The following is a 27,963-nucleotide window of genomic DNA, read 5'->3' as shown; positions in this document are numbered from 1 at the left end:
ACTAATTTAGATCGAAGAATTCAAAGCAATGGCGGAATTCCAAGTTGCAGGAGGAATCAAGAAGTTGAACCAGAGCAACTACAAACAATGGTCAAAGTGCATCAAATCGTATCTTCAAGGTCAAGTTCTTTGGCAGGTAACGAACGGTACCGAGACGAGACAACCTGCGAACGATATTAACGGTAGTATCGGGAAGTGGCAGGTGAAGCGGGTCGAGCAATGTTTATCATCAAGACAACGGTGGATGATGATGTTCTTGATCACATTCAATATCTCGAATACCCAAAGCAAGCGTGGGATATGCTAGAGACCTTATTCACGAAGAAAAACGATGCTCAATTGCAACTAGTCGAAGATGAGTTGATGACAGTTTCCCAAGGAGATCTTCCGATCGCACAATATTTTCGCAAAGTAAAAAATCTATGTCGTGAGATTGGAGAACTCGATCCACAATCTCGGGTTAGCGATGCTCGTATGAAGCGGATACTCATCCACGGTTTAAGACCGGAGTATCGTAGCTTCGTTACCACTATTCAAGGGTGGGCGACCCAACTGAGTATAACCGAGTTCGAGAATATTCTTGCCAGTCAAGAAGCCTTAGCAAAACAGCTAGCCGGTGTGCGGTTAAAACCGAGAGCGAAGCCTTGTATGTCGGAAGGAAGGAGAAGCATCGGTTCAACAAAAATAAGAACCGTTATGGTGATAAAGGCAAGAGTAAGTACTGGGAAAATGAGAAACGTGAACGACCGAATAAGAAAGAATGGAACAGAAAGAGTCGAGTTGAAAACTCTGAAGAAGATTCATCGGATGAAGAGAACCGAGACAAGGAATCAAGGTACCAACTAAAGCAGTTTCCTTTTCGGTGCCATAACTATGGACAAAAAGGGCATATGGCAAAATACTGTCAAGAACCTAAAAAGGAAGGTAATGTAGCTGTTGTTAGAGAAGAAGAACCGTGGGAAGTGGAGGCTAATATGGCCGAGGTTCAGAATAATTATGCAGTTGACACTGAATTCAAGCCGAACTTGGTAGATGAATGGTTTGAAGAAGGCTCTTGTTGGTGGACAGATCAGGAAGTAGTGCTGAAGTCGAATCAGTTGAAGACAACCTTGGAATCATCTATTGTTATTTTGAATTTAGATGATGAGAAAATTATGGTTGAAGAAGAAAGAATGGTTGATCAAGACGTAACCGTGGCAGTAACCGAACAAGACGAGAAAGAAACCGTGTTGGATGAAGTGCACGAGGAGGTAGTTTCGTCTCATGTTACGGGTTGTCATGGTGGAATAGAAAACGTTGAAGATCAACAAACCAACAAAGTTGACATTGGAGTTTGCATGAGGTTCATGCATAGTTTGGGCGATCCAAATGAACAATCGAATGAAGGAGTTAAGTTCGAGAGGGAGCATGCATCAAGTGAAGATGGAAGAATTGGTTTGAGTACCATGATAGTTGGTCATGAAGTTGAGAAAGCAAAAGTTGTTTCCTATCTAAAACCGGGTGATGCAGTTCTAAACAGTGGTAATCTTGAAACTAGCTCAGTTGTCAACATGAAAAAGAAACCTAACGGTAGAATGAAAAAGTTGAATCCAAGAATCAAGCTCAAAGAGGTGCGAGTGTTACAAGGTGTGAATGATCTTGGAGGAACAGTGGTAGTTGGCATTGAGAGGGAGTGTAAAACTTGGTGCAATACCAACTTGAAGGACCCAAATGATTAATACGAAAAGTATAAGGGTGGTACGGAAGATCTCAAGGGGCGGTTTGGTGAAGATCAAAAGTTCATGGACCAAGTTGAAATAACTTGGTGTCATAGTTATCTTTTAATTAGTATTAAATAAATTAGAAGTCTAGTATAATTATGTTTCCTAGTTTGAGTAGGATTATAATTGTGGGTGTTATATAAACCCATCAATAGGTTTATTTTTAGTGTGCTAGAAAGTATTTTGTTCTTGTTTCTTATTAATGAAAAGAGTCGCATAAACGTTTTATGCAATATCGTCTTTGGTGTTCTTGATTCACTTGTCTAAGGTTTAACATACCTAGGCACCCAGAGACGAGGAAGGGCGTAGTAAGCGACGAAATGCTTCGGGGAGTTGAAAATAAGCATAAATCCGGAGATTCCCGAATAGGTTAACCTTTCAAACTGCTGCTGAATCCATGGGCAGGCAAGAGACAACCTGGCGAACTGAAACATCTTAGTAGCCAGAGGAAAAGAAAGCAAAAGCGATTCCCGTAGTAGCGGCGAGCGAAATGGGAGCAGCCTAAACCGTGAAAACGGGGTTGTGATAGAACTCTGAAATTAAAACAAACAAGAAATTAAAGGATAGTTGACCCGATTCGAGATGGGTTAGTCTCCGGTTAGCCAATTCGAGATGGCAATTCTCCAAATAAAAGGTTAATGAATCCAAATATTTTTAATACATAAACATGGATGATCTCATAAACTAGAAAACACCCATTTAAATAAACCTAATGGCAATAGTAAATGTTGCAGTTACGGGGACTCTTCAACACCCTCACCCCTTTATCTTCCAAAACTCAGGAGACTGTTCAACATCCTTAGATAGGGCCCTAAAACCCACCCGTATAGAAGTCGGGTTCGTATCATCTAACCTTTCCTAGGCCCAATGTAGATTATCTGAGCTGCAAGCCTGCAGCACGAAGTTAACTCGTCAGAACTCAGAAGGGACGATATGTATGTGTAATTGTGTATTTAAACTATAACATATAGTGTAATAGATGTAGCATTTTGTAGATTTCGTATAGCCCAGATATCTTTGTGAATCATGTGTAGTCAACCATGCCCATACCATGAGCTCGATCCTGACACGGCTTATGTGATCACACTGACCAAAGTAACGGTGCTGCTTTATAATGAGGAAGTGGTCTACACCCTTGTCAAATACTATTTAGTTCTTAGGCCATCCAATTAATTTTCTTTTCTTTTCTTTCTTCTTCTTCTTCTTCTTCTTCTTCTTCTTCTTCTTATTATTATTATTATTATTATTATTATTATTATTATTTTGCTCTTTCTTATTCGAAGAGTTTATCGAATTCCTATGCATGTAGAATAGAAAGATCTACACATTTAATTTTAAAAGAAACATGTGTATGTATGTATTGCAGAACCTGATGGCCGATGGGATTCCAGCAAGATCACAGGGTGGAAACCCGAGCCCCGGGAATCAATCAGTGGTTTATGAACAACCTACGCCAACTCCTGATAGATACCCGTTGCCCAATATTGATTTAATGGGCTTAGAAGACGAGACCGCTCCATATACTTACAGTGGTCAATCTGTGGAACAAAAAAAAGAACTGCTGTTGGTTGGTAGGAACAGTCTTGAACTTTTATCAAGCATACTCGATTCAGGAATGGAGCCCATACCGATTAATGTAAGATCTTTCATGACCTTGTTATGTAGACATAATTTATCATGTTTATGTTGGATTTTGAAGTGTATATTATAGGTGCTGGAATGGATGGTTCAGTTTTTGTACGAGTCGTTTTGGACTAACCAAATCAAAAACCAAAAATTCGGGTTTTGAGATTTTGATTTTCAGTTTTGAGTTTGTGATTGGTCTGGTTTCAGTTTTTTTGGTCCTACCATTTGTGTTTGAAATTTTTGGGTGAAAAAGAAAATTGGCTCAAACTAATGAAATTGGGCCTAAATCTTTTTTGCTAATCGGTAGCTTATTGATTATTATTCATGTGGGCCTAAAGTTATTTGGGTTACACTTTTTATTAAATTTGTATAACTTATCATTAAAAAAAATGGAAAACCATAAATGTGGTTCAGTTCGGTTTTAGTTACATGCGAGACCGAACCGAAAGTTCGGTTTCTATGAAAATATAAATTTAAACCGTTGATTTTTCTTTGGGTTTGTTATTTGGTTATGTTTTTCTGGTAACAGATCGGTTTGTGGGTTTCATGCCCTAATTTATGATGTGAGGTAGCATAATATGCGGGTCGGGCTTGTTGCTTAGTAGATAAAAATGTGTAACTTCTTGTATGGGTTGGGTTGACGTGAAATAAATTTAGTTGTTTTTTTAGGTTTTTTTGTCAGTAGGATTATACTAGGTACGTTAGTTTGCCGTATTTTGTTCCATAATAATCTATTTTTTTTTAATAAAATGGTTAACAAGGTTATATTAAATACACTTTGGGCTACTTTTGACCCGTTTTTGGCTCGTTCTGCAGGATGAGTTGACGGTTAGCATGTTGGAAAAGTGCAAGGAATCTTTGCCCGTGGTTCAAAGAATAGCAGAAATTACAACCGATGACGATGCACTCCTTTTTGAAGCTTTAAATCTGCATGATGAGCTTGAGCACATCATTGCCAGATGCTCAGAAATTAAAGATAAACCTTCAGAAACCGACACTATGAAACCAGCAGAAACCACTTTGACTAGTGAGGTCAAAGTCAAAGAAGAAAGTCAAACTTCATCGAACTCACAGGTCGAGAACAATGAGCTGGAAAAAGCCGTTTGAAATACGTAGTGATCGGATTAACGTCCGTCCACGTATATTCAATAACTGGTAGACTTGAACTTTAAATCCCTACAAATAATTACTTTGAACCTTCTTATCTAGTGTGGATCTTGTTATTAGTGATGTTAAACTTGCATCCATGGATTATAAATGTTGGGCATGCCATGATTAGGAGACGGCAAAATGGTGGAAGGATGTCGATAATAACTAATCTTAAACAAAAACCGTAAGAAATGCGTAAACCTTGTATATATTGCTTTGGATGTGATACATAAACCGTTACAGTTACAGTTACGTAATTACATAATAATCACAAACAGTTACATAATTTACATAACCATCTCTCTCTACGTATGATTTATCTTTCATATGTGCAAAAGTTTTTTTGGGTACGACTTGTACAAGGGCTTATGTAAAGTTCTTTTGGCTGTTCTTTACTCAAAATTAGCCCGTGTTATACATGTGTCAATAGATGGATCTGACAACATTAGAGATGTCAATGAGTCAGGTAAAGTTAATCTCAGTCTCATATCCGATTATCTCTCTCTTTCAGGTACCCATTGAGTATCCACTCCCATGAAGTTTGAAGGTATATTAGTTTATTAGTTTTAGAGCTCGTGTAACACACATATTATCAAAACAATAAATACACAAATAAAGTTAAACAGTAAGTACATAATGTATATGAACAAATGTATTACATCTACACTTATTGTGAAACACAAGACTATTTCTCGAATACCGACTATGCCTTGAAATCAAAATTGGTGAAACTTGTTAAATAAATCTTAAAAATACCATAACGCCTCTAAAAATGTGATAAAGCATGACCACAACCTATAATACTACAAAGTAATCTTTTTTTTTTTCATAAAGAACATTAAAATATATCTATACACTTGAAACACACTTTGAATGATTTTTAACTTGTTTCCTTTTAGTTAAAGTTGTAGCTTAATTAACTCATTCTACCCACCGAAAATGAAACATAACACAACCTCACATCATAAAAATAACAATAATACCGTTCAATTAAGATAAAACACATCCAACATTAGAATCAAGTATGAAGCAATTCAGCAAAATACAGAAAACCCCCAATAATAAAATAACTCAAATAATAAGTAAACTTGTCATTTTGTCATATAGAAGACATATCAAATTATTGGATGATATTAACTTCTTTCAAAGAATTTGCATATAATTTATTAAACAATTATAAGATTGTAAAATCACTGCATGGTAGATATATAGTCAATAATATACATAAAATTACTTTAAAGCATTCTTGATAGATTCTCTATCTCTATAATTACACTATAATTTATTATATTTTCTTTCTCATCAACTTACAACAGCTTTCAAATATATATGTATATATAAAGATAAATAGATGGTGAATAATGTTTTTCAAATTTCCTCTATTTTTAAAATTTTCACTCTGATCCACTCACAACCATTTACAACCCTCTCTAATAAAAATTTAGATTTCTCTTATAATAATCATAGAGGAGTTGTTATGAAGGTTCTTACATACACAATTAGTATCATACTTTAAAAAATCAGCCATACAAAAAATTGTAATATGTTTTTATAAATATAGTAACTTTTAAGAGTTAAAAAAGAAAATACAAAATTTCACAACTTTAAGAAAATGTTTTTAAATTAGAATTTCAATTGTTGTGTTATATATTTAATAACATAAAAACTAAGAAAATGAACTTTATTGATAGAAAACATTAATTTTAGTTTTTTATTGCCAATTAATAAAATTTCATAAACACTTTTTTATTGGTTAATTTATTTATTATAAGAACTATTTAATATAATAGTGAACGCTTAATATAAAATTGTTTATTTTTTTACTGTCTTCATATGGTTGTTATATTTCACGTTTAATGTAATAACTAGGATAATGCCCGTGTTACACATGGGTAGAACATATTTAAAACGTAATATATATGTGAATATTATAAATTTAGTAAAATACAAATGTCATATTTATATAAAAAATGATACCTTTAAATTATGAAATATTAAATTGTTACTTTATAACAGTTAGGTTTCTATCCATATATAATAAAATTTTCAAATTTTAAATTGATAGGTCATAAAAATAAATTAATATTAGTGAAACTTGAAAAAAGTCGTATTAGGAACAAAAAATCACAATATATAAACATAATTTTAAGTAACAAACATATTAAACATCATATCGATTAACCGATAATTTAAAAAAAAATCATACCTTTAAACCCTAGATAGATTAAAACATAAAGCGATTAATAGAAATAGATTAAATATCAAATCTATTAACCGTTAGTATAAAAAATCATGCAATTAAACCCTAAATCCTATAAAAGTGAATCAATTTGATGTTGTTCCTCACAAAAATTGATTAAACACTAAAACATTAATCATACCTGATAATTGCGAACGATGGACATATTTGATGTTGTTTGGATTATGAAAATGACAAATCATGAAGAACCGGTTATAGATGAGGCAAAGAATCTGGTTACAAACGATGGGGAGCGTTATGATTTTTGAGCGAAGCATGTGCCTTTTAAAGAAGAAACGATGAACAATTTAAACCTAGTAAATTTAATAAGTTTTTTTTTAATTCTAACAATAATTAGAATAATTAATATCATAATTACATTAATAAGTTACAAGAATATAAAAGTCAATATCATTAATTAAAATTTTATTGTGAATATGTGAAAATTAAATTTATGAAAGGTTGATGACATGGAATCCTACGTGAACAACCTAGGTGAAGGACATATGGACAAAATTGTGTTGCTTTAATATATTAGTTAGATATAGTTTATATTAATAAAACATTTTTTTAGATTATGGAAAGAAATTATTTTAGTTAAATTTGATTTTATATAAAATAGAACCGAATTAAATTTGGAGATGATATTGGACCTTAATTTTACTTTTCTAACTAAAGTATTATTTTAAATATAAAATTTAGGTAAATATAATAATTAATTTAATTTAAGAGATATAAAAGTAAAGGATTTTAAAGGGGAAAAAACTGTTAGATGAAACCTGGTCATTATATGTGGCATAAGTTATTCTCCTTTATTAGAACATGTAATTGTACTCGCACATTATAGCGAAACGAGTTAAATGCATTACATGTACGAAAACCTAGCGTGCATTGTGACGGGGTGCGCGACAAAAAGTCGGTGAGTATCATTCGATGTGTTACACTAAAAGTATTGTGACAAAGATAAATTGCCAAGTTGAATAGACCAAAAGTAAAGATGTAAGGGTAAAAAAATCATTACCAAAGTTGATGAGCCAAAAAAGTAAAATATGTTAAACAAATGTTGAGAAGCCAAAAAGTATATATGTGAAACTTGTGTGGCAATTCAAAAGCTATCTTGCGTTGCGATTAGCACGAGGCGGCAAATCAATTGATGTGGGTTTGATTCATAAGGGCAAATTTTGCGTGGCAAAAGTTTCATCACCAAAGTTTAGTAGCCAACAAAATATTTATGCGAAACATGAAAAATAAAAGTTGACGGGCAAAAAACGTATAAATGTGAAACTTAAATTTGAGAGGCTAAATGCATATATATGTGAAACTTAAAGTTAAGGACTAAAAATGTATATTTGCCAAACTAAGTGGCAAAACTCTTAGAAATCAATATGATTATGTAAACATAAATGATTTTAAAATTAATGTTGAAAGTGAATTTGTTGTAACCATCTACGTTGAAAATATAGATGCTACCCACACTTGTAAAAGCCTAATTAGTTTATCACATGAATAAACTTGTGAGGCAACAACCATTTAGTTTTTAATATATATAATACTAGCTTTAGAGCTCGTGTGATGCACGGGATGCTTAAAAGAAAATACATTTAAACTATAGAAACTAAATGATTAAATTAAAAAAAAAACTATATTTTATCAAATTAAATAGTTTTATAAGTTCGAATTATATTTTCAAATGGAATATTCAAACGAATACGTGGCGTATTCACGCGATTTCTTTATAATCACGAAAAAGATACACTTGGTGATTTTATAAGTTATAATTATATTTTTTAATAGACTAACGAATTTTAACAAAAGATAACATGTTTGGGATTGAGTTTAAAAAAATGCTTATTGGCTTTTTCAAAAAACTATTTTGAAAATCTATGATTTGGGGCTTTTGGAAAACTTTTTTTTAACCCTTTCAAAAAGCTAAAATAAGAAAGGTTTTTGTGATTGGCAAACACTTTTTAATTTATTGTCTTTTAAAAACACCAATAAACCAATAATCATTTTTGAAACTCAATCCCAAAAATGCTAGTGAAGAGAGAAAAAAAAATGACATCAAAAGGGAATTGAATTAAGGTTTTTCGATATATATACCCAATCCAATCCAGATATATACATACTTACATTTTGCATATATACTTAAACTCATCTCGCCATAAGAATGTTCTAATTCTTTCCGATTCGGTTAATCCACTTAGGCAACGCTTCGAATGAATATTAGGTTAATTATTAAGGCTTGGTCACCCAATTTAGGCGGTCAAATTTTATTAATATTAGGGTTTTGAGTTGCAAATAATAGAATTGAAATAATAGAATTCTAATAAACAGATGCGGGATATTGATTTCAGATCTGTTAAGAAATTGCCGATTGGATTTGAAATGCTTTCTATGGGAGGGAGTTATAAATTATGCTGAAATTGAAAGAATAACGATGAAGAGACTGACCGGCACCGTTCGTCGAAGGAGGTTATGGGCGGATCAAATAATCTATATGGGGTTTCTTGTTTTTCATTCAATGTTATTAAAATAACAAATATTAATTTATTTAATTACACCCAAAATATATATATTTTTTATTTGTAATAAAACATAAGACAAAATGGCAAAAGACGTCCTTTACGTTTGATCGTTTTTTCGATACACGTCCTTTAGCGAAACAAATGGCAGAAAACATATTTGATGTTTAAAATCCCTTTCACGTTACGTCCTTTGTCACTAACAAAATTAATTTTTCTAGTTAAATCTGGCCATGTGCAAGGCACATGAGGGTATATTTGTAACTTCACATTTTATTTAATAACTAAAAAAATTATATAATTACACTCCCTATCCCCGTCTCTTTCTCTCACCTATATCTCTCCTAGCCACCATCACCTCCACCTGCCACTGTCACTAACACCCCCACCATCCGGGCAGCTACGAAATTGGTACATGATAACATGGTTAGGCATCATGAGGATGTTGGTTTGCGACGACAGCAAAGGGTACAACCCTTCTCGTTTTTCGGCGACCAGAAGAAGCCCCCTTTGCAGCGATTGGTGGTGATTGAAGCATTAGACGATGGTTAGAAGTCCAATCAGACTAGCAGCAAAATGAATAAAGGCACGGTAAGTGTAACAAAACCTGGATTAGGGTTCCGTTTTTCAGATCTTAATGGCGTTGTGGTTGTTGTCCGTCGGAAACCCTAATTTCATACCTAATAAGCTATACAGAAACACTAATTTCAGATCTTAAGTGAGGTGTTGTTATTATGGTTGTTTTGTGGTGTGGTGTGTAGGTGGTTAGCCAGTAGTGTGATGGTGGTAGTCCGGTGTGGTGGTGCAGATAGAGAGAGAGAGAGGGGGGGGGGGATGAGGAGGTTACTGTATTTTAGGATGTGTACTTGGTTGAAGAAATTGAAGAAACTAAAGGGTGTTTGGTTATTTTCATTCACAGTCTGCGGTTCATGGCAGAGTTGAGGCCAGTACCTGAGTAGTGGTCGTAAACGGCGGTTAATCAATTGTGGTGAACGGTGGTTTAAGTAATAGGTGTTGGTAGATTGTGGAAATGTCATAATTGGTCTGGTTTGGTGGTAGTGGGTAGTAGACGTCGGTGACAACGGGTTGAGGTGCATAGTAGAAGGGGGTGGGGGAGAGGTGGGGTGTTGGCGGCGAGTGGTGGCGACGGGGTGTGGAGGACTGCGAGTATTGACGAACAGATTATTATGCAGCGCCAGCGTTTGGGTTTGGTGTGGTGGCCGGCGGTGGTGGCGGTGGGAGTTGATCGGAGTAGTTGTTCTTCTTTCTTCTCGATATCCATCGGAAGTTGAGTGATGGTGGATGGTGGTGATGAATCACAGTATAAGAGAGAAAGAGAGAGAGAGAGAGAGAGAGAGAGAGAGAGAGAGAGAATATGAGAGAGAAATATATATTTTTAAATCTTTATTAATTTTTATTTTTTTGCTCAAGCATTAAGCAATCTACACAACTAGTCCCTTAAGGAGTAGAAAGACAAATTTACCCTCGTGTGTCTTGCACATGACTATATTTAACGAAAAATATTAACTTGGTTAGTGCCAAAGGACGTAACGTGAAAGGAATTTGAAACATAATGTATGCATTTTGCTATTTCTTTCATTAAATGACGTCTAATGAAAATCAGGTCAAATATAAATGACGTCTTTTGCCATTTTGTCAAAACATAATAATGATGCATTGTTTGCTATATAAAAGTTGCATAAGCAAAAAGCAGCAAGGCCTAGGTTTTATATCAATCTATACTTGTTGGCTTGTATTTAGATTTGTTTTTAAATTTACATCCATGTAAAAAGTATTATGGACGACGAAACTTTTGTAAAAAGTGTTATTTTTAGTGAAACTTCAAAAAAAAAATGAACTTACTCAAGGTTTTTACAATTCGAGCTCTCAGCAAGTGAATAATAAATGAGCTGAGCCAAGCTGCTCGTTTAACTTCAAGCTTGAGCCCGAGTTAAAGCTGGATAGGCTCACTCGTTGAACTCCCTATAATGAAAGACAACATAAGCAAGCATGTGTTCAATTTTATAAAACTCCCACTTACATTTTAAAAACACAACAATACATGTTTCGAGTCCTTTAAAATATATTAATCAGTCACTTAACAATATGACATTTTGAACTTTTCTAATGAACATTATAGTGCTTTTAAAAAGTTATTAATTATCAATATACTTTCTCACTTGTATTATCAAATCTATATCTTTGGAATCGATAGACCCCATTACAGATACCCTTATATGCATAAAAGGTTAGCGTAGAACTTTATAGTTAAAAATAAATAAATAAGAGTTTTAAAACACTCATGGTCAATTTACCCTCCTAATATTTTTGGTTCGAACAATTATCCTTCTAAACTTTTCAAAACACCCATGTCATTTTAGCGGCGCAGCTTGTTGCCCGCTTGTCTTCTGTTTCGATGTAATCCAATAAACAATCAAATTTATTGCTTTATTATCTATATCTATATTTTTTTATATTATTAAGCATAAGTAAAGGACAACCATTGTAATTTCACAGTTTGAGGACAAGGACAAAAGAGACAAATCATAATAGGCAGAAAAAGTAATTTGTCATTACATCATTTCATTCTTCAAACATATCGTACAAGTGCATAAAGACTCATGTTTTGTAACATTACTCAAATATTGAGTTTCCTTATGAATTGGTGACTTGCTGATGGATATGATCGCGTGGTACCATTGGTGGCATGATGATACTCCAGTGGTCCGTGTCGTTCTAAAAAAAAAACATTCTGGAGACGCCTACAATGTTACGGTTACGGTCCTATCCAGCCAGCTTGTTCTTCTTTTTGACAATCCTTCAATTGCTATCATGCCCCCAATCAATTGCAACCAATAACCTTTGGAACGGTTATGGGGCAATCATTTGAAGAGTTGAAACCGAGTGTCCCTTAGCAGCCGTGTGCTATAAGTATGAGTGATGTTTTCAGCCCTCACGGTCGTATCCCGAAAGCCCCTCTTTCTAAAACCATCTGAATAAACCTCCAACCGTTCTAATTGTGAAATTGGGGCTTCTGGATTTTGATTTTAATATGAATTGCAACTTTTAGATAATCAGAGATAAACATTTAGAAGGGTTTTGAGACCCTTGAACCGTTGATGTTGTAAACTGGTGTGGTGAGGGGCACAAAAAATAAAATTTTAAGGATTTGAAAACAAATATGTTATCGTTTATATCATGTCATTTACAAGTTTAACTTTCGTTGGGTTTTTTAGGTGGATGCTGCTACTGAAAGGGCTATGCTTTCAAATAAAGACTATTATTATTATGACATGTTATATTTGGTACTATTTTCAACTTATAAAAATCTACCCCTGGTAATTATGTTAAACCAATTCTTTTGGATACATAATATGTTCATGTACATAAATTCTAATTTGAACAACTGTAACATAAGCAGACAATGAAACAGATGGGAATGAATCTGATTCAACCATATCTTGCGACTCTGAATCTAATGTAGCTGTCACTAAAGTATCTAAGATCAAAGAAGACCAAAAACATGTTATGAGGATGCTAGATCTTTACTCGGATGGTCTCTGTTTGGGTGCTAAAGGAGTGCCAGTCTTTTTCTTTAAACGGTGGTGGTGATTCTTTGAGTGTTGAGAAAGATGAAATGGAAGATGTAGAGGATGATGATCGTAAGGTACATTCATTTTGTTTTTTCTGTTACATTGTCCGAATAAATGCCTTTATGGTAGGGCCTAGGGGTGTGCATAGGTTGGTAATTGTAAACTTTTCAAGCCTTTTTGTTTTGGTTTTTATGTTGGGTTTGGTTCGGTTTTGCTTTTTTTTAATTATGCCATTTGTACCTGAATTTTTCAGGCATCATGTGGTGGCGTTGATAGCCGCATATAATGTATATATGTGTGAACCCTCGGGTGGGCAAAAGTAAAATTGCACTAATTTTGACGTTATTTTACTAATCTCGTGAAAATAACGTTAAAAGTGGCGGAAGGTTAATCAGGCATCATGTGGTGGCGTTGATAGCCGAAAGACAAGGGCACATGCACCGATCAGCCGGTGTCCCGATGATTGAGTGCTATGTGTCTTATGTCCAAGGCTTGATGCAAAACTACTATCGAGCCGGGGGTCTCACCGGAAGCAGCCTCTCTATCCCTATGGGATAGAGGTAAGGCTGTCTACATCTTACCCTCCTCAGACCCTACCATAGCATTGCTATTGGTGGGATATACTGAGTACGATGATGATGATGATGATGTACCTGAATTTTTCAGTACGGAAAAAGTTGTCCCACAATAATAAATTTGAGTCTAATTTTTTAAATTGTTAATTAATTGATTATTATACATTTGTTTTAATTTTTTTTATATTTTTATTAATTACTTCAAATTCAAAATAAAAAATGAAAATCTATAAATTTGTTTTGGTTTGTTTTTCGATTTTAATTACATGCAACGCATAAGCGAACCAAAAGTTTGGTTTTAACAAAAACATAAAACCAAACTATTGTTTAGGTTCAGTTACATCATTTAGATGTTGGTTTTAAAACCTTTCATTAACCGGATGTCATCTGGTTTTAAAAATTATTCTTTGAGATCATTTATATAGTTATTTTCCTGTCATCTATGTTTAAGTATCATCATTAAAGAGGCTGTGCATTCTCTTTTTTCATAGAATCAAGTAATCAGATCAACCGTGCGTACCTGAGTGGAGCTAAGGTGACTTAAGTCAACCGGTTTTGTTTGATTACGTAACAAAAGGGGTTGGAAATCTTTTTATAATAATCGTGTTTGCTTGTTATAAAGAAGGTGCAAGCAACCCAACATCTTTGTACTTCGGTGTCGGATGTCAAATCTTTGCTGTAACAAATTTGTCTTTAAATTAAAATTTTGAATTATGTGTAATAAACCACCGCATGTATATTTTAAATAAGAATTTTAAAATAAGACTGTAGTTTTGCTGGATTAATAAGTAGTTTATATAATACCAAGATAAAATACGAAAAATACCAAATTATTTTTAACTATTACACTGAATGCATCAAACAAAACAGTTTTTATACATTAAGAGGACTCCCTCTAATACATATCGAATGATGACTCATAAATTTTGAAATCAGATACAGAACCTCCACCGTTGATTCGTGAAAACTCAAGTTTCATGTTTCTTACATTAAGGGACGAAATGATTAATGAAAAGTAGTTCCTTTTTGATGTTGTCCCGACCGCATGCATACATGTGAATACATTATTTTTTTTGGGCTTTATTTTCTTGGTATATTGGTTTTAAATAATCTCAATTATCACATTTTCAATACATCATTTTTTTGGGCTTTATTTTCTTGGTATATTGGTTTTTAAATAATCTCAATTATCACATTTTGGTCAACGATCCACGATTAACGGAAGCGTAATTCTGTTAGTATCCGATCACCAAAAAAACGTTTTTGGCCAAAACATTTCTTTTTCATCGGAAAACTCAAACCTTTTCGTCCAAGCCGCTTTGAAACCATAGATCGGACCTTTAAAACCCTTTTTTTAGTAAGAACCTTGTCGCCGGAACCCTAGGTGGTGGTCCCCAAAAGAACATTTTTGGCAGGTGAAAACCGTGAGTGTTGGTGTTTAGTTAGTGGTTGTCAGCGGTGGTGGTGTTCGGGTAGTGGTGGTGGTGGTATTCATGTGGTGGTTTTCACTGCATCAAATGTCTTATTTCAAGCCGCCTGAAACCGAAGGTGACTTGTTGGTTTCTGATTTAGTTTGGGGCAAAGTAAGAAGCCATCCATGGTGGCCATCAGGCGCATCAAAGAAAGCCATGAAATATTACAAAAAAGATAGCTTTTTAGTTGCGTATTTTGGCGACCATTCTTTCGCCAATCTGTTTTAACCCCGTTTCACGCCAACTTTTCTCAATATGCGAACCAAACCAATACTGAAATATTTAAAACTGCAGTCAGTTGCGGTTTGGAGTAGAGGGGTCGAGTTAGGGATTGCGTGTTCTTGTACTCTTATAAAAAGATCGAATATCAAGTTATTGAAATCGGAGGTGTTACAAAAAAATCAACAAGTAAAATACATGGAAAAGACGAATCTGCCCATGTGAGCCCGATAAACTTGTGGATTATGTGAGATTACTGACCCAAGGTGACAAACTGGATCTTGCAATAGCCAAGGCCCAATTAACATCATATGGTCGGCATCGTGAGCTAACCGAGTTTTTGGTATGTGGAGTGGAGGGAGATATGTTGGAAGAGCAACAAGTTCCTGTAAATGAACCGGTTAATAAAAATGGTGAGAAAATTGAGAATGAGTTGTTACAAGAAGAACCACCCCCCGGGTGAGGTACCCAGGGTGAAAGATATTTATATACTGAAGAAGCGTGGATCGACTTACTTATATACGATCAACGTTCATCGGGTATGAGTGTGCTGTATCACCGATGGTTTTCCGGAATATAAGTTCTTCCACCTACAAAATGAGCAGCACCGTGAACTTACCCCTCAGAAAGGGACAGAGGGGTCCTCTTTGGGGTAACCCTCCGGTGTGAGAATAAGATATTGTAGGAGAAGATGATAAGAATGTGAAAGTGAGTAAGGACTTAGAATATATTTTCTTGCTTACCTCCCACTGTGGAGGTGGTGTGGTATTTATAGTATTAGGGTTTCCAATGATTGGGCTCAGACCCAATTAGGGCCTTTTTAGCCTCCTCCTATTGCTTCGCGCCACGTGTCCTTAGGACACCTGGTGCTTTTTCATTGAATATTCTCTGACCAAGGTATTTCACCTGACCCATGTGCAATCACGTGGTAGCACATGGGCTTTGCTGAGTTGTCCACCCTTCATTGGCAGCTGTCAACATCAGCATATTCTTTATTCCTTAAAGGATACCTTCTGGAAGGTTGTCTGATGAGCACAATCATGGTTGTCCTTATCCTGATTTGGATAAGGAAATGGTTGATTGTGTGCATGTGTGATATGCGCCTATCCTGGGGATGCGCGAGGTCTTCTCTTTATTCTCACGCGCAGATGTGATATGCGTGAGAATGTGATATGCGCAAGCATATGTAATATGCGTGAGCATATGTGATATGCGCCACGCGCAGATGTGATATGCGTGAGCATATGTGATGCGTGAGCATATGTGATGCGTGAGCATATGCGATATGCGTGAGCATATGTGATGCGTGAGCATATATGATATGCGTGAGCACATGATATGCGTGAGTATATGTGATATGCGCCACGCGCATAGGTTTTGGCTTTGCGTCTTCATGACATCCTGATTTCAAGCCTGTTGTCTATATCTTGTGGGTTGACCCGCCCCGCTCGATGTTAAGGCGGGTGCATACCTCTTCAAGCCCCCCAGTCTAATGTGTGTCTTGTCTCGCGCGAGCGAGGTAAGATAGATATTAGACTTAATGGTTTGCTTTTTTAATAGGGTTTATCTTTTCTTTTTCATTTTTCACAAGTACGTTGCGCGAAATTCTATCCTTTTGGTTGAAATGAATCGTCCATGTACGTGGTTGGTTGGTGCTGACATGCGTCAGAGATGGAGACGTTATGTGTCAGACTTTTCGTGTGCTCGAGGTGCTACAGTGGCCTTTCATGTCTCCTCATACAGTGTCAGGAACACGTGTCGCGCTCATGTTGGCCGGCACCTGCGAGTGGGGGCGCGTGAGCGTAACTCTGATCATTACCTGTTTCTTTCTCTTTCCTGGGCCTATAAAAACAAGCCTTTTGAGTGGTTTTTTCTTCATCTTCATTGTTATTTTCAGAGCTCCTCATACAGTGTCAGGAACACGTGTCGCGCTCATGTTGGCCGGCACCTGCGAGTGGGGGTGCGTGAGCGTAACTTTGATCATTACCTGTTTCTTTCTCTTTCCTGGACCTATAAAAGCAAGCCTTTTGAGTGGTTTTTTCTTCATCTTCATTGTTATTTTCAGAGCTCTTTCTTCTTCAATTTTCATTCCGATTAAGAGCCTTTATCCTTTGCTTCCAGATTTCCGTGCTTAAAGTAACCATACTGTTTGATTCACAATTGTATGTCTGATAACCCAGACACCACAATTTCCCCCAGCAAACGCCGTGTAAAGTCGTTGGTTATGTCCACTTTGAAGAAGACCGGCAAGGGTAAACGGGCTGCCGAGGCCTCGTCGGAGGAGGCGGGGAAGAACAAAACGGTGAAGAGATGGGATGAGATTCCCTGCAAATTGAAACAGTCTGACTTCGATAATCTCGTCGCCTCTCAGGGTTTTCTCCCTGAGTACAGCTGTCTGCTCCCGGTGACCGGGCAAACGGCGGCAGATCCGCCCACCGGCTATATCTCTTTATACTCTCACTTTTTCACTCATTGTAACCTTCGTCTTCCGATGACAAGGTTTATGGGTGCGCTCCTTCAGTTTTATGGGATTCACATATCCCAAGTCCATCCTTGTGGACTAGTGCGCATGACTCATTTTGAGTTCATGTGCAAAGCTCAGCGCGAGGAGCCCACCCCTCGGCGCTTTCAATATTTTTACAAGCCAAAAATCCAAGGTTCTTGGTTCTCATTCATACCGCGCAGTCAGAAGGTTAAGTGTTGCACTGTTTCCTTCAAAGGCATTCATGACTGGGCTGAAAATTTTTTTTATATTAAGGCTGGTGTGATTCCCATCCGCATGACCATGCGCTCGATCACTTCTGCGCCTGCGGATGAGAATGTTCTTAAGAACCCAACGGGCGCATGGGTTAACAAGTTATCTGCTGAACCATCCCCAGCCAAGAATATTTACGAGGAGGCGCTGGTGGGGGTTGGTATGAGCAAGAGGTGGACCGACAGCGCGACTGAGCCTGTCGTCCATGTTGATGGCTTAGGTGAGTTATTTGCTCATTGCATTATTTCTGCGCGAATATAATTCGTTTTGCTGATATCATTTGTCTTGTTTTATGCAGTAAGCAAGGAATACGTCCACGCCGCCTATGACGAGCATATGGAGGGCGGCTCTGTCGCGCTGAGCGCTGGGGAAGTTGCTTTCCCCGATCGCTTCGATGATATGTTCATCCCTGTCGATTTAGAATTTTGCTTTGACAGCGATGCGCCTGGTAAGCCTTTGTACTTATGCTTATGCCTTTAGAATACCAAATTTGGTTAACATTTCTGTTGCACGTATTGTAGATGCGCTCGAGAATTATGAGTTGGAGCTTGCGGAAGAGGAGGTGGAGGAGGAAGAAGCAGAGGCGCCACAACTCAAGCGCAAAGCTAAAGGCAAAACTGGCGCAGGGGCCAGTAAAAAACAGAAGAAAAATGATGCCCATGTTGCCCAGAATCTTCCTCCTACCCAAGCGAAAGGACTTGAGAAAACCAAGGGATTTACCTCCAAGTTTTCCTCATCTTCTTTGCCTCGAGGTGTGGGCAATCCTCCCTTCCACACGAGGTATGGTGTTGCCACCTCATTTCTTCGCGCGGCGGACAAGGGAAGCGGCGCTGCGCCTGCTGTTTCATCTTCTCCAACAGGTATACTTTGTTTATATTTTGTGGTTTATGAGCGTGATTCCGATAGAGTTATTAATGAAGCTTTGTTCACTCAAATGTTTGTAGAGCCGGCGACTTTGGTGGCTCAACCTCAGGCGCAGCAAGGTACCGAGGCTGCGCCGAAGGTTGCTTTGAAGTCCCCTGTTTTACCCTCGAAAAGGGGGAAAATGGACTTCATGGCGATGCTCAATTCGCGGACGGCGGTGCGCCAAGGTATTTATTGCGCTTTGATTTTATGATTTTTTCCTTTAGATCAAGTCATGAATCATTTGTCCTTGTTGGTTTTTTCATAGGAATTATAGCTGGCACACAAGCTGCCGGTGGCACTGCTGGCGCCGGCGCCGGCGCTGTTAGTTCTGCTCCTGCTCCAACAAGCACTGAATCTCCTCTCATTGGGATTACTAAGGAGCAGGAGACTATTTTACGCGCTGATCTAACGGCACCAAGACCTCCCTCACCTCCTCATGCGCGCAGCCCTCGTGAGACTGTTTTTGATTTTTCCAAGTCGCAGGAGAAGAGACCTGTTACAGAGGATGATGAGGAGGTCAATTCTAAAGGTTCTGATGGTGGACGCGCAAGCCCTGTAGCGCCACGAGATTTCGTGGCGCAGCCTTCTTCTCGTGGGGCTGGCGCTGACTTTTCTGCCGGCTCTCCGCAGGTATAAGTTTGTTTTGCTCCGCTGTGCGGACTTCTAGATTAGTGTTTAGATGACTAAAACGTTACTTTTGCATTGCTTTGTGTTTGCAGGAAGCCGATCACATATACCGCCCGAGCTGGAATATCACTGAAGATAGCTCATTTCAATCCATGGGCGTATGTGAAGACTTCTGGGCTCACTCTGTTCCTCCGGCTGAGAGGAGGTTTCAAGAGGACCGCGCTCGCGTGGACTTGCTTAATCTCACCTTTTTGCTGGGTCTGCGTTCTTTGCTGCCTCCCAAGAGCTTCGCAATGATTATATAAAAGTGCGTGATCCCTTGTGGAGGCCAAGCGAGAGGCTAAGGTTTCAGCTTGGAATCTTTATGATGCCCGAGAGAGGGCTGAGAAACTCCAAGCGGAATTTAGCGAGAACCGGGCAAGTGCCAACGCTGCTTTTGTGAAGCGCGAGCATGAGCTGCAAGCTGCGCGGGAGAAGCTGCAGGTGGCAGAAGCGGATGCCGCCAAGTACGCGTGCCGGGCGCGTGACCTGGAGTTGGAGGCAGAGGCGCGTGACCAAACTCTTGCGCAGGCTAACACTGACAAATCTTTATTAGAGAATGAGGTTGCGCGCCTGAAGAAAGAGCTCGATGCTGCGCGAGCGGAAAAGAATGAAGCCTTGGCGGCAGCAGCGTCTGACAAAGAAGAGCTAAAACAAGCCGAGGAAACTGTTGAGTTGTTAAACTCTCAGATTCCTGCTCTTGAGACGTCTGTTTCTTCCCTCGCGCAGGATCGTCAATGGCTAGTTTCACAGGGTGTGACTCGTTGCGCTTATGCGATGAAATACTCAGACGAGTTTCAGACCCTTGTGATGGATTGCAATGCAGCATCGCGCTTGGTGGGTCGAGCTGAAGGGTTTAAGGATGGCTATGAATATGGCATGCTGAAGAAGAATCCATCCGACTACCCTTATCAGCTCGACGCTGTCTGCGCTGACATGGCCGAGGTGAGGGAGAAGTACTTGAATACTCCAATTCCCATCATTGAGAAGGTATTTAACCTTAATGAGTTTACTTTGACTTATTTTCCTAATCTTTTGTACTCATACTTTTCCTGGTGACTTGCAGATAGCCGCGCTTGCTGACCAGCCCGATCTTGGCGCGCTAAAGAAATTACTTGATGAATGTGAGGGGACTGGTGGCAGCGATGATGGTGCAGGCAATGCTGCCTCTGCTAGCGGCTCTGGCGTGGCCAAAGGACCTACTCCTGACACTATCGTGATAGAAGACGACTCCATTCAAGACGAACAGCTTGATTATGGTAAGTTTGGAGATGACGAGGGGCGGGCTGCGCCAGATGCTGAGGGAGGAGGTAATGATGAGGACGATGAAGAGGCTGATATTGATATAGAGACTTGAAAAGCCCTTCATGTTTTTTTTTGTAGTTTTTATCTCATCATTTGTAAATTTGTAAACTTCTATGTTTTGGAATGAAATTTTGTTTTTTCCTTATTCGCATCTTGCGCATTCCCAATTCATCCCTTTATATTGCATGTGTTTGCTTGTTGAATATAAGATATGATTGCACATTGAAACTTGAACAAGGTTGTAAGGAAATTATTTTACTTAATCCTTAACAGTTGTCATATTTCAAGTTATTTTGCAATATTCTGAATATGCTGACACGTGCCTTGCCATTTCATTATTCCTCTTTTGCGCGACGTTATCGCGCATTTATTATAGGGAATTATGAATGAGTTTTTTAGCCTTTACGTGTCAGTATGTGTTACTCTGATAGTCTGATATCCATTATAATCCCATGCGCGACCTCGACCTGAGACCTTAACAACTATGTTTTGGCATGTGCTTTGCCTTAGCTGTGCTTAGGTATTTTTATGGTCTACCTGCGCAGCATGTAGGATGGATGTTGTGAGTAGTTTGAGCTAAGGCTCATATTATTGGGCTAAGGCCCTGACGTTTTAGAGTTAAAACTCGTTAACGCGTTTGAGCTTGAAGCTCGCGCATGTATGTTTTACTTCGTTTTATTTTTAGTTTGATGTCAATACAATGTTGTCATATTTCTCAAAATTAATAAAGGGAAGTGTGAAACATGTATGCAAAAGGTAATAGAACACACATTAAGAGAAAATAGTGCGTATCATAATTCATAATGGCTTAAAAAGCCTTGATTACAAACTTGACAATTTTTACATGAAACATTTTCTAAGCTGTGCTGCGTTCCATGTGCGCGGGATCTTCTTTCCATTCAAATCTTTTAAAGCGTATGCGCCTTTTCCCAATTCTTCCGAGACTTGATAAGGTCCCTCCCAGTTGGGGGACATCTTTCCCGGGGGTATTGCGCGACTAGCTTCATTGTTCCGAATGACAAAATCATTCTTCTTGAAGTGACATTCTTTCACGCGCTGATTGTAATATTTTTCTAGTTTTTTCTTGTATTTGGCTTCACTGATGATAGCCGCCTCTCTGCGCCCTTCAAGTAAGTTGAGATCCAACCTCCTTTCGCGCTCGTTATCCGTCTTACTCATCATGAGCACTCTATAGGATGGGCATCCAATCTCTGCTGAAATCATAGCCTCCGTTCCATAGGTTAGGCTGAACGGGGATTCGCCATTTCTGGTTTCGCTTAATGTCCTGTGCGCCCACAGGACATTAGGTAGCTCCTCGGCCCATGAATGGGATTCTCCCTCCAACCTTTTCTTTAGCCCATTCAGCAAGCTTTGGTTCGCGCGTTCCACTTGGCCATTCCCTTGAGGGTGGTATATTGAAGTGAAGACCTGGTTGATGCGCAATTCTTTGAGCCAACTGGATATCTTCTTGTCAGTGAATTGTTTGTCATTGTCGCTCACAATTTCCATGGGCAGGCCAAAACGGCATATGATGTGGCTCCAAATAAATTGCTTCATTGCCTCGGCTGTGATTTTTGCCAGTGGCTTGGCTTCAACCCATTTTGTGAAATAATCCACTGCCACTACCAAAAATTTTATGCTTGTGGTAAGGGACCCACAATATCGATTGCCCATTTGTGGAAAGGCCATCCGGAGGTCACCAGAATCAAGTTATTCTTTGGCCGCATGGTGTTTGGTGCATAGCTCTGACACGCTTTGCATTTTTGGATCTCTTTTAACGCGTCCAAGTACATGTCTGGCCAATAGTAACCTGCGTTCATTGCCTTGGCAACCACCATGCGCGGGCCAACATGTATTCCACAGATTCCCTCGTGTATCTCTCTGATCACATAGCTTGCTTCCTCGGCGTCTAAGCATTTCATGAGCGGTCCAAGATAAGAGCGTCGATATAACGTACCATCAAGCAGTTCGTAGTTCTGCGACTTGTGTCTTATCTTCCTCGCCTGTGCGCGATCGTCTGGTACTTTTCCCTCCTTCAAGAATTCCATTATTGGAGTTATCCATGATGAAGGTGTTGTATGAATTACAAGGACAGACTTCGCTTCCACCGACGGGTTGCTCATTACTTCCACTCTGACATCTTTGCCGAAATGATCGAAGCTGGTTGATGCCATCTTGCTCAGCGCGTCGGCAGACTTGTTTTCACTGCGCGGAATATGTATGATTCTGAAGAAGTCAAATTGCTCGGTGAGTTTCTTCGCCTGCTCTAAATACAGAGGCATAGTGTTCTCCTTGGCATCATAAAGGCCATTGACCTGTGCTGCTACCAAGTATGAATCAACATGAGCCTCTAGCTTTTTAACTCCGAACTTGTGCGCGATGCGCAAACCAGCCAGCAGGGCTTCATATTCAGCTTCATTGTTGGTGCTCTTGAAATCTAACCTGATTGCGTAAGTATACTCATGATTTTCTGGATCCACCAGTTTGAGGCCTGCGCCGGACCCTTCGTTGTTTGAAGCTCCATCAGTGAATAATCTCCAAACATTTTCTTCATTATTGGCTTGCGGAGGGTCTACTTCGCGCTGAGCCTCATCGACATTTCCTTCAGGGATTTCTGCAATGAAATCAGCTAAGACTTGTCCCTTGATTGCTGGACGACGTTTGTAGGTGATCATGTGCTCCCCTAATTCCAGCGCCCATTTTGTCAGCCTTCCTGAGAGCGCGGGACGTCGCAAGACTTGCTGGATGTTGTAATCAGTCAGGACTTCAATGGGATGACCATTGAAATATTTATGAAGCTTGCGCGACGCATGTGTTAGTGATAAAACTAACTTTTCTATGATGGTGTAGCGCGTCTCAGGATCTGTCAGCACCCGACTTACATAATAGATTGGTGTTTGGATTCCCTTGCGATCCACCAACAACACTGCGCCAATGGCGCGCTCTCCTGCTGACAGGTACAACGTTAGAGTTTCGCCAGGTAGTGGAGCTGTGAGCGCAGGCAGATTTATCAGACATTCTTTTATCTCACTGAAAGCTTGCTCGGCCTCAGGCGTCCACTTGAATTGGCTTTTCTTTAAGCAATTTCTCAATGTGTTAACGAATGGGGTAGATTTGCTTGCATGGTTCGCTAGGAACCTGTTAATTGATACCAATCTACCATTCAACTTTTGAACTTCCTTCATGGTGGATGGCGAGGGCATGTCGAGGATAGCCTCCACCTTCTCTGGGTTCACCTTGAAACCATCCTTGGTGACCATTACACCGAGAAATTTCCCTTCTTCTACGCCGAATGTGCATTTGCTCGGGTTGAGCTTCATGTTTACTTCCTTTAGGCGCGCCGAAGGGTTTCTTCGATGTCTTTGAGCATTTGTTTTTCCTCCCTACTTTTAATCACCAAATCATCCACATAGACTTCTAAGTTTCTTCCAATTTGCTCGTTGAAAACTGCATCCATGAGTCTTTGGTAAGTGGCTCCTGCATTCTTCAAACCAAAGGGCATTTTTGTGTAACAGAAAACACCCTTGTCAGTTCTGAAAGCAGTCTTGTCCTCATCTTGTGGTGCAATTTGAATTTGGTGATAGCCCTTATAGGCATCCAGGAAACATTTGAGCTTAAATGGCGCCACAGAGTCCACCTTCGCGTCAATGTTTGGGAGGGGGTAACAATCTTTTGGACACGCTTTGTTGAGGTCCTTGAAATCAATGCACATTCTCCATGACCCATTGCTCTTCTTTACCATCACAGGATTGGCTACCCATGTTTGGTATCGTATTGGGCGGATGATATTTGCGCGCAGTAGATCTTCTACTTGCTCATTTATGGCCTTTGCCTTCTCATCTCCCATGACTCTTTTCTTTTGAGCAATTGGCTCTACAGACTTGAATGTGTTGAGAGAATGCTGCGCCAGGTCTCGCGGAACCCCAGTCATATCAGAATGTTGCCACGTGAAGACCGATATATACGTTGTGAGCAATTTTTTCATTCTCACCCTTGTGTCATCTGATATCGTAGCTCCAATTGTGATTGTTTGTTCTGGAAATTTTGGGTTGAGAATCCATTCCTCTGGCGCGTTGTTTGCCATTGGAAGCTTCATTCTCGAGGTATACTTGTTACTGCGCACAAATGATCTCGGTATACAAATGTTACTCCTGTTGGTGTTGGGAACCCCAACGCGCCGTGCGCTGGTGACGGTATGGCGTTGAATTGGGCAATCGTTCCTCTACCCAAGATCATATTATGGCATGGAGTGGTGGGCAAGACCAAGAAGTTGACAATTTCAGCTCGCTTGTGTTTCTCAACCCCCCTAGTTAGTTCGAATTGTATCTGACCTAGGGGGTGAATAATTTCGTTTGAGACACCCGAGATTGGTGCATTCACAATTTCGAGCTTTGCTTGGTCTGCTGGATCCAACTTCCTGAAACATTGCTCGTACATGATGTCTGATTCACTGCCGGTGTCCACCAGGACTTTTGACACCTCATAATGAGCGATGTGTGCAGTGATGACTAGAGGACTGCCGATAGACGGGCCTCCTCTGATTCTTGGGAAGATTACTTGTTGCTCGCGCCAATCCCTTGCACGCCTCTCTTCCTCGATCTTTGCCCTTGAATCCTTCAGCTACACAGATTCTTTTGAATTTTTTACTGGCTGGGGCTCCGTCTGGTTGTTCATTCTCTGGTCTTAGGTTTTTTACCAGGTGAGCCAACTTGCCTGATTTCACATCTCTTTCAATCGCATCCTTCAAATGGTGGCATGCATCGGTGTTGTGCCCTGTGGATTTGTGAAACTCACAATACTTGCCACTGTTTGGTGGTCCCTTATGGAGCAATGTCCTGGGGCTTTTAAACTGGACATTCTCTGTGTTTAACACTTGCGAAGGCGTTTTGGTGAGGGGGGTCCATATTCTTGATAGAGGTCTGTTAGGCTCTCTGGCGCCTTCCTTCCTGTCCCCCTCTCCGCGATTAAGCATGTCTTTTTGGGGTTGGGGTGAACTTTGCAACGCTTGCTTTTCTGCGGGAGAATAATTGGTTTGTTGCAACCTGGACCATACGGAGTTTTGTTTGCCCCTCCTTTCATTGTTGCGTGGTGCTTCTGTTTGATGCCCTCTATCTCTTGCTCTGTCTTGGGCAATTTGTTTTTCATTTCACGCGAAGACTCGCGATGCTTCCATAAGCTTAGCCCAAGTGGTTGGCATGCCATCTCTGCTCACGAGAGCTCTGCGGAGTTGATCACTGCGCGCACCTTGTATAAAGGCCACGCGCAAGAGTTGTTCAGTGATGCCTCCAATTGCAAGAGATTCCTGATTGAAACGAGTTATATAGTCTTCAATGGTTTCATCATTCCTGCGCACGCAGTGCATGATGTCATCGGGGTCGCGCGTGTGTCTGCGCTGCTGTACAAAGTGAGCCTGGAACTTTTCCAATAGCTCTTCGAACCCATCGATTTGTCCTGTCGGCAAGCTTTCGAACCAGACACGTGCTGCGCCCGTGAGGCAGCGAGCAAACATGTGACACCATGTTGGCATCGTCCAGCTTTCTAGGTTTCCAGTGTTGTAAAAACCTTGTAAGAAATCATCTGGATCTGTTGTACCATCGTACTTGCTTAAACCGCTTGGCATCTTGGTTTTGTGTTGAATGGGAGCCTTCGCGATGCGCTCAGTGAATTTTGAATGTTTTACCAAGATGGCTGGCCTATATGGTGTGGTTACGTCCACTTGCTCTTTCGCTTGTGGGTTGTATGGTGTGTATAGATCCATATCGGCTTTGGCTCCAGGCGCTATGTTCATGTGCGCGCGGAGATGTGACCCTCCTGCATGAGTATCTCGCGTCTTCCTCATGCTGTGCACCTCTTCCTCATCACTAATATCAGCGTGTTCGGTGTGAACAGAGTGACCATCTTCCGGCGCGCGCGCCTTTTTTGTTGTTCATTGAATGGTTTGTTTATCAAATGCGAGCCTTTGTGTCAAGTCGGCTAACTTTTTGTGTTTTACCAGTTCATTGTATTTGTCCATTTAACGCCGTTGTTCGTTTATGAGCCATTCTTTAGGGTCATTGGTTTCAACTTCCGGACCCATTGGTCCTTTTTGTTTTGCACCAGTCAGATTTTGGAACGTGAGATCGTATGGAGGAGTTTCAGTCTGGCTATGAGGTGTTGTGATGAAGGGATGGTTACTGGTGGTGCGCGCAGTATCACGCGGCGCCCTCGGAAACTGATGTCCCTCATTAACATCCTCAAGCTCATTATCCTCCAGTACTTGATCGTTGTTTCGAACACCGGAAACCATGGTGAAGATTTTCAGAGAAAATTGGTGAAATAGTGATTTTGTTGCCGTTGTAACAGGTGATGGCGCCAATGAAGAAGCGTGGATCGACTTACTTATATACGATCAACGTTCCTCGGGTATGAGTGTGCTGTATCACCGATGGTTTTCCGGAATATAAGTTCTTCCACCTACAAAATGAGCAGCACCGTGAACTTACCCCTCAGAAAAGGACAGAGGGGTCCTCTTTGGGGTAACCCTCCGGTGTGAGAATAAGATATTGTAGGAGAAGATGATAATAATGTGAAAGTGAGTAAGGACTTAGAATATATATATTCTTGCTTACCTCCCACTGTGGAGGTGGTGTGGAATTTATAGTATTAGGGTTTCCAATGATTGGGCTCAGACCCAATTAGGGCCTTTTTGGCCTCCTCCTATTGCTTCGCGCCACGTGTCCTTAGGACACCTGGTGCTTTTTCATTGAATATTCTCTGACCAAGGTATTTCACCTGACCCATGTGCAATCACGTGGTAGCACATGGGCTTTGCTGAGTTGTCCACCCTTCATTGGCAGCTGTCAACATCAGCATATTCTTAATTCCTTAAAGGATACATTCTGGAAGGTTGTCTGATGAGCACAATCATGATTGTCCTTATCCTGATTTGGATAAGGACGTGGTTGATTGTGTGCATGTGTGATATGCGCCTATCCTGGGGATGCGCGAGGTCTTCTCTTTATTCTCACGCGCAGATGTTTCATGCGCAGATGTGATATGCGTGAGCATGTGATATGCGCAAGCATATGTAATATGCGTGAGCATATGTGATATGCGCCACGCGCAGATGTGATATGCGTGAGCATATATGATGCGTGAGCATATGGGATGCGTGAGCATATGGGATGCGTGAGCATA

General features: G+C 39.7%; 1 protein-coding gene across 1 annotated transcript in view; it reads left to right on the top strand.

Moving 5' to 3' along the window:
* LOC143613658 (TOM1-like protein 2) overlaps positions 1–4,680 on the top strand; it is a 10,109-nt gene extending 5,429 nt beyond the window's left edge. Inside the window, exons 2-3 of the mRNA XM_077087309.1 lie at positions 3,127–3,396; positions 4,203–4,680. Of these exons, the coding sequence (XP_076943424.1) occupies positions 3,127–3,396; positions 4,203–4,493 (561 nt within the window). The 3' untranslated portion in view covers positions 4,494–4,680. The remainder of the gene's footprint in view (positions 1–3,126; positions 3,397–4,202) is intronic.
* The last annotated feature ends 23,283 nt before the right edge of the window (positions 4,681–27,963 follow it).

This window comes from Bidens hawaiensis, unplaced genomic scaffold, assembly GCF_021521415.1.
Source record: "Bidens hawaiensis isolate Kalapana, Puna unplaced genomic scaffold, B.hawaiensis_p1.1 tig00038005_1, whole genome shotgun sequence".
NCBI lineage: Eukaryota > Viridiplantae > Streptophyta > Magnoliopsida > Asterales > Asteraceae > Bidens > Bidens hawaiensis.
The sequence above is the reverse complement of the archived record's forward strand: the minus strand, read 5'-3'. Positions and strand labels throughout refer to the sequence as shown.